At 29.5% G+C, this 6,841-nt stretch overlaps 1 protein-coding gene across 1 annotated transcript; it reads left to right on the top strand.

Annotated features, from left to right (window-relative positions):
• Nucleotides 1-3,673: 3,673 nt before the first annotated feature.
• LOC105142245 (agamous-like MADS-box protein AGL18) lies at nucleotides 3,674-6,463 on the top strand. Its single transcript, XM_011049781.1, has 8 exons — nucleotides 3,674-4,028; nucleotides 4,905-4,986; nucleotides 5,073-5,137; nucleotides 5,229-5,328; nucleotides 5,440-5,481; nucleotides 5,586-5,627; nucleotides 5,715-5,866; nucleotides 6,166-6,463. The coding sequence occupies exons 1-8, from the start codon at nucleotides 3,826-3,828 to the stop codon at nucleotides 6,251-6,253; spliced, it is 774 nt and encodes a 257-aa protein (XP_011048083.1). The 5' UTR covers nucleotides 3,674-3,825; the 3' UTR covers nucleotides 6,254-6,463.
• Nucleotides 6,464-6,841: the final 378 nt, after the last annotated feature.

Here is a 6,841-nt window from a genome sequence, read left to right as displayed (position 1 = left end):
ATCGTAACGTTAACTGGTGGTTCTTTTGAATTCAAATCTGCAGAGGGAACAACGTGCAAGCATTTCGACCGTCGAGTTTGTCAAGAAGGTAATCAAATCAAACGGTTCATCTTGACAGATCTATGGTTCGACGTCTACATTGTGGAGAGTGAAGTGCACGCCTGATCGGGTATGAAGCGAGTAAAAACACGCCTTATATGCGCGTGGTATGAAGTGGGATAATTAGCTGTTTTCACTCTTGCAGCAAAAGCTTAGGGATTTGCTACTTTATGCAAAGGTAAAATTGGAGATCTGGCGCTTGATGATGTGATTTGTTTCCTAATTTGCATTATCATTTGAATGATTCTGTGTTTTATTTTTAGAAAATATTTCAAAATTTAATTCGAAGCTTGGCGACCATGCCGTAAATTCAAAGGTTGTTGAGGATCATGGGAGATATGATGTTAACTTCTGTCTAATTTTTTTTTTTCAAAATGGAGAAATGAGAGTTTTTTATTTTCCCTCTCATGAGTTGTTCTTTTACAACCTGGTGATCATGGAGTAATTTTATGGTGATGAGGAATAATTAGTTGCATGATATCATTTATTTTTTATAATTTATTTTATAAATTAAAAGATAAAGAAGAGAAATAAATTATATTTTTATCATTTTTTTTCCAAATTGGATAACAATAAACAGCTAATATAATACCACAATATATTTTTTATACACTATAATTTTTTTCATATATAATTATGTTTCTTGGTCATGAGAATTTGGTTAATTTTAATAATTTATGAAGTTAGTAACGATTGGTTTCAAATTTGTAGGTATCTTTAAGGGAAAAAAATGACTCACGTTAATAGACAGTAATTAAAAATTAAAAAAAAAAACTCTTACCATTCTAAAATTTTTCTGCTTCTTCTTCTTCTTCTTTTTTCCTTTTTCTTTTTCAATACCTAGCTCTTCCTCTTCTTCTATCTATTTTATTGAATTAGAGAGGCATTTTATACTATAAAATGTTTGGGGATAATAAAAACTAAGAAAATGATGTATAAGAAAAGAAAAAAAAATATATATGAAAAAAAGAGCACCTATCATATAAGAAAAAAACTAAGAAAATGATGTATAAGAAAAGAAAACAAATATATATGAAAAAAAGAGGGAGCTTTTATAGAGGTATTAAAAAGTTTTTTTTTTAATATGAAGAAAAAACAAATTGTCATGTCAATATGAAAAGAATTTTAGCAAAAATCATTGCATAGATTTTTTTAAAAAATAATTCTCAACAGATAAATAATGTTTAAAAAACAACCCAAAAACTTCAAAATATTTTTTTTATAATAGAATTTTTTTTTCTTCTAAGACATTTTTGAAAAAAGTGTTTAAGAGAAACAACACAATCTATACAAAGTGACAATATCTCTTTCCTTAAAATTCTAATAACAGATGCAAAACATTTTTTCCGCCTCTAGGGTTATCAGAAACATACTCGTAAATCTAATTTGCTTGATTTTAATTCATATTTTTAATGACTTATATAATGTATTTTAAAAGCATATTTTACCTCTAAATTATCATATGTCATTCAGGTAATGGCATTTAATCAACACAATTATTAATGTGGTGCATTTAATCTGGTTAGTGGCAGATTGGCAATGATAAAGATTTTTTTTTATTTTTTTTATATTGCGTACTGATTTTCATGTCTAACCTTTAAAAATTTAAATGTGTTTTTAAATTTGTATTAGTTTAAAAGTTAGTTTTTATTCTTTTAATTTCTATTTATTTCTATTTTAAGGTTTTTTAATTTTTTTTATTTTAATTTCATCTTTTTGTATTTTATTTTTTATCAAGCCAGCTAAAAATCAAATTCTCTTGTTGTTGTTAACTTTGATTCTGGTCTTTATTCTTGTAATTGTTATTTACTTTATTTTTACTATTTTTTGAAGTTTTTTTATTTTTAATTTCATCTCATATATTTTATTTTATTTATCTAATTTGATCATCATTTTATTGATTTATTTTTTTAATTCTTTTCTTGATTTGTTTTTTTTTCACTTTCACTCTTGAATATTTTATTTTATTTTATTTTTTATTTGATCAATTGTTCTCATTCTTTTTATTGTCATTTTTTTATCCATTTTGAAACTTATTTTATTTTTTAATTTAGTCTCTAATTATTTTCTTTGATTTAGTTTTTATACTAGGATTGGTCACATGACTCGAGCCATTAATTTTTGAAAAGTATCTTTTAATATCAATCTTTTTTAGTTTTTTTTTATTTTTTTTCTTGTAATTTTAAAGTATCTTTTAATATCAATCTTTTTTAGGTTTTTTTTTTATTTTTTTCTTGTAATTTTTAAATTTTTTTATGGAGTTATCTCAATTTTATATTTCTGATTGCGGAATAGTAGAGTTAACCTGAATTTACTCAAGTTTTTTTTTTAAATTCGTTATTTAATATTAGATTATTAAGTCTTAAACTTTGTTAATTTTTTTTTGTTTTTTTTATATGGGTTTATCATGTGTGGTGGCTTGGTGAAGTTGACTAGAACTAATCTAGTTTCTTATGACTTTTTTACTCATTTAACTTTGGTTTTTCTTTAATATTTAAATGAATAATATTTTTAATATATAATTAAAATAACTTTCTTATTTTTAATTATAATACTTTTAGTTTTTCATTTAGTTTCGCAGGGTAAAATGAAATGCCAACGTTAAAAAATGTCATTAGCAAGAACTTTCTTTTTCACCTTTACACTAGCAAAATAAAATAAAATAAAATAAAAAGTATTTCTAATAAAAAAATCTATTGTAATTAATTAAAATAATATTTCCATGAATTTTCTCACCTTGTAAACTAAATAAAGAATGTTTGAAAAAGAAAAACAAATAAGCACAGTATTTTCATCAAATATAATAGCAATTCATAATGCATCTTGTGCGTTTATTTTCACTGAAAAAAAATTCAGTAATTTTCTTTCAATTAATCATATAGTATTATGATTAAAAAAGATTTATTTTATATGTTTAAATGCAAGAATCTCTAGAGTTCCAACATATATTGCACAGACCACTTTAATTCAAATTTTAAATCGAAATAAAATCACTATATAGTTAAATCTCAGTAAATTAATACAATGGAACCATGGAGATTTATTTAAACTTGGGATCGAATAAAAATATTATTTAATCAAAATTATTAATTTATCAAGATCATACTGTGCTAAAATTAAAATGACTCAGATATATAAACTTTCCATTAAACCCTAAATAATATATATAGATAGAGCAGAACACAATCTTCGCAAACAACAGGTTAGGACAACTTCCCATATTAATCCAGCAGGAAAGCCAAAAAAGTGATATAAAAACCTTCCCTATTAAGGTTCCCTATGTATAGTAATATCCATTATTATTCATTGAGAGTTTTATCTTCTTAAAAATAAACTGTTCCATTTTACAATTCTACAAATATTAATCTCATTGGTCCCCTGATTTTCATTTTTTAGGGTTTCCATGTTGGCATCAAACACCCATTTACCAAAAATTCTAAAAGAGGTAAATAACCACCTCATAAGTAATTAAAAGTTAACCAAAATTGGATAATTGCTACATATAGTATCCTATCTGTCACCTTTCCTACGAGTATACTAATTCTGGTCACACTTTCCTTCATTAGTCCTTCACAATCCTTATCAATTCAAGCAACATAGTTATTGTAAATCAAGATTTGGTTTCATCTTCTCTCTTTATATATTGAAACACACATCTGTTGTTTCATATTCTTGTTGGTTGCAGAGTTCTGTGTTAGAGGAGACTAGGAGAGACCATTAGCATACATGACTGAAGAGAGGAAAAGAATGGGGAGAGGGAAGATTGAGATAAGGAGGATAGAAAACTTGAATAGCAGGCAAGTCACCTTCTCCAAACGCAGGAATGGGTTGCTGAAGAAAGCTAGAGAATTATCAGTTTTGTGTGATGCTGAGGTTGCCGTCATAGTCTTCTCTAGCACAGGAAAGCTTTATGAATTTTCAAGCACAAGGTATGTTATGCTTTTGCTTTTTTATAGAATTACCATGCGATCTGAATCTAAAATCGTTTTAGTTGTTTTAACAGAGTCAAGATTTGATATCATGTAAAGGGCTTTTTCCTATCTTTCTTTCTTTTTTCGTTCTTGATCTCTTGTGCATCCGTGGCAGCTACTGTGTTTTTTTAATTTTTGATGGCCAGGTCTTGGTCAAACTCGTGTTCAAGTGACTAGTGACTTAAAAGGCAGAACAAGTCAATGGGCCACTGAATACAAAATTATAAAACATAAATTCAAAAGTAAAGGAGCCATCAAGAGATGAAGGGGATGGTTTCTAGGATACAAATAAATTGAGGTTGTTCAAACAGGATATGAGCACAAACCCTAGTAGATTAACAATTGGAAGCTACTTTAGTTTTTTTTTTTTATCCTTTTCCCCTTTCCTTTTCATCTATTTTTTGGATAGTAAAGCTGTATGGAAAGATGATCGAGAAAAGGAATAGTACTTGTCAGGTTAAAAATAGAGGTCATAAAGAAAATTTTAAGTTATTCCTATTTTTAAAAGGTTACAAAGAAAATTTCAAGTTGTTCGATGTGCCATTGGTTTTGGGCTAGAGTTGGATAGATGGTGGTGTTTTTGGGCCATTTTCAGAAGCCTAGAACTGGTTCATGAGAGTGAACTAAATCATTGATAAGCCTTGCATAAGAGCCCTCTTTCCTATAAGCTGTATAGCACATAGATTTTAACATTGCAGTGCCAGTCAGTCAATGTGTGTACTTAGCAAATTTCCACACATACCAATAGAGAAAATCTTCAGTAATGCATGTGTTGAATAACAAGCAAGAGCAAATTAATCCTTATCACACTCTCTTTCAATTCTTGAATTGCAGCATGGAACACACACTTTCAAGATATGGCAGTGGCCTGGATTTGGATTATAATGATCATCCTTCTGATGACCATGGGGCAGAGGTATGCTACAGTTAAAAACAGTATCTTATTGTCAGTTTATCTCCAAACTATATTAAATAAGCGCTTAAAAATCTTTGTGAAAACAGCATTCAAATAGTGCAGAGGTTAATGCAGTGAAAGATGAACTCTCAAAGTTACGGTTGACATGCTTGTGAGTCATCATGAATTGACCTCAATTCCAGGCTAAATTTTTCTTCAGAATCGAGAATTCTATTTTGATGTCGCCCTTATGATTTTTGCAGGCAGATGATGGGTCAACAACTCGATGGATTGAGTTTCAAGGAGCTGCAACACCTAGAACATCAATTAAGTGCAGGCATTCTGTCTGTTAAGGACAAGAAGGTAAACAAATTCTATAATGAGCAGGTTCTCTTTGTATTTGATCATATCCTGCTGAGACTTTGCCGAACCTTTGCTTTCGAATGCCTTGTAACTCATTGTTAATTGTTACAGGAACAAATGCTGATGGATCAGCTTAAGAAATCCAAAATGCAGGTAAAGAAGGCATTTCATTATAACTTGCATGCCCTCGTCAAAGTAACTTTCCATTTCCAATTAAGTAACTTTGATACAAATCTTTTTGCTGCTTTTATTTTCAGGAGCAAAAGGCCATTCTAGAGAACGAATCTCTGCGTAAACAGGTTCGATCATGTACAATTTCGATAATTTCTTGAAGTGTCAATCTTCATGATTGATTAATTGTTTCTTTTCTCTCCAAATGTACATAGATTGAGGAACTCAAACGAGGATCCCGGCCAAAGTCTGCTTTCCTGGAATTAAGTCCTTTGGACAGGAGATTTGCCGTAGCAAGTTCCAAACCTGATAGTAATCGCAAGCCACAGGAAGAAGAAGATCTTTCCGCCACTTCACTGCACTTGGGGTATTTACACACGCTTGGGTTTAATTTCCTGTAATCCATGCTTAAAGAAATCTCCTAGTTTTCTATCATCCTGTAGTTGTTTAGTTGCGGAAAAACAGAAGACACGAAAACTTAGCTATTTTGAGATTCAGCTAAATGTACAATGACAGAGATTCTAGGTTTAAGAGGCAATTAACAAGCTGCAAGATGCACATATATAATTCATACTTGGTTGGACAATTCTGCTTCCTAGCATAATACAAATGAATATTTTTCTTGTTTTTTTACAAGATTCTCATCCTTTTCTCTGTTTTTCTCAGGTTGTCATCTGATGTTTGTCACAGGAGGAAAGCTGCCAAGATTGAATCTGTCTCCAATGATTCAGGAAGTCAGGTGGCTTCAGGGTGATGAAGCATGACATAGATCCTCTTATAATAGGAGGGTTTGTACTAGTTTAGTTGATGAATGTTTTGAGTAAATTTTCAGTCACAGATAGATGTTTTTGGTATATCAGTTTTACCTAGATTTCTAGAGATAACACTCAATGGCTGGTACAGTTTATAAATTGATATATGAATAATGCTAATCTTTTCCGAATTCACTGATGAATTTTCAACGATTGATTTGTGAGGTCAACAACAACTGAAATCAACTAATTCAATGAACTAGAATTTTCAAAAAAGTGTTTTTATCATTATATCTTTACCAAAAAACATCAGATAAAATTTTTTTTTTAGATATAAATTATTGAAAAAACAAACATGTTTAAGTGAAAACGCATTAGGCTTGACAATGTGTCAAATCCCAGACACATCAAAAGGATTTCACATCCTCTCTTAGATGTGTCACAAGATAATGGCTATTTCCTTCGGTTTGTCAAGAAAAAATAATCGTTCCCCTAGACTTATATAACTACCAAGTTCAATTATCTTGAGTTTGATATACCTACCATATTCATGTTACCTTAAACTTGATTGCATGCCAAGTTTAAGAACT

This window comes from Populus euphratica, unplaced genomic scaffold (assembly GCF_000495115.2).
Source record: "Populus euphratica unplaced genomic scaffold, PopEup_1.0 scaffold138.1, whole genome shotgun sequence".
NCBI classification, from domain to species: Eukaryota; Viridiplantae; Streptophyta; class Magnoliopsida; order Malpighiales; family Salicaceae; genus Populus; species Populus euphratica.
This window is presented reverse-complemented; position numbering and strand designations above follow the sequence as displayed.

Excerpts from the sequence above, each read along its gene's own strand:
- LOC105142245 (XM_011049781.1), top strand. The coding sequence starts at position 3,826 with ATGACTGAAGAGAGGAAAAGAATGGGGAGAGGGAAGATTGAGATAAGG. Across the intron at positions 4,987-5,072 it reads CTGATGACCATGGGGCAGAG|CATTCAAATAGTGCAGAGGT; the intron begins GTATGCTACAGT and ends TTGTGAAAACAG. Across the intron at positions 5,138-5,228 it reads AAGTTACGGTTGACATGCTT|GCAGATGATGGGTCAACAAC; the intron begins GTGAGTCATCAT and ends TGATTTTTGCAG.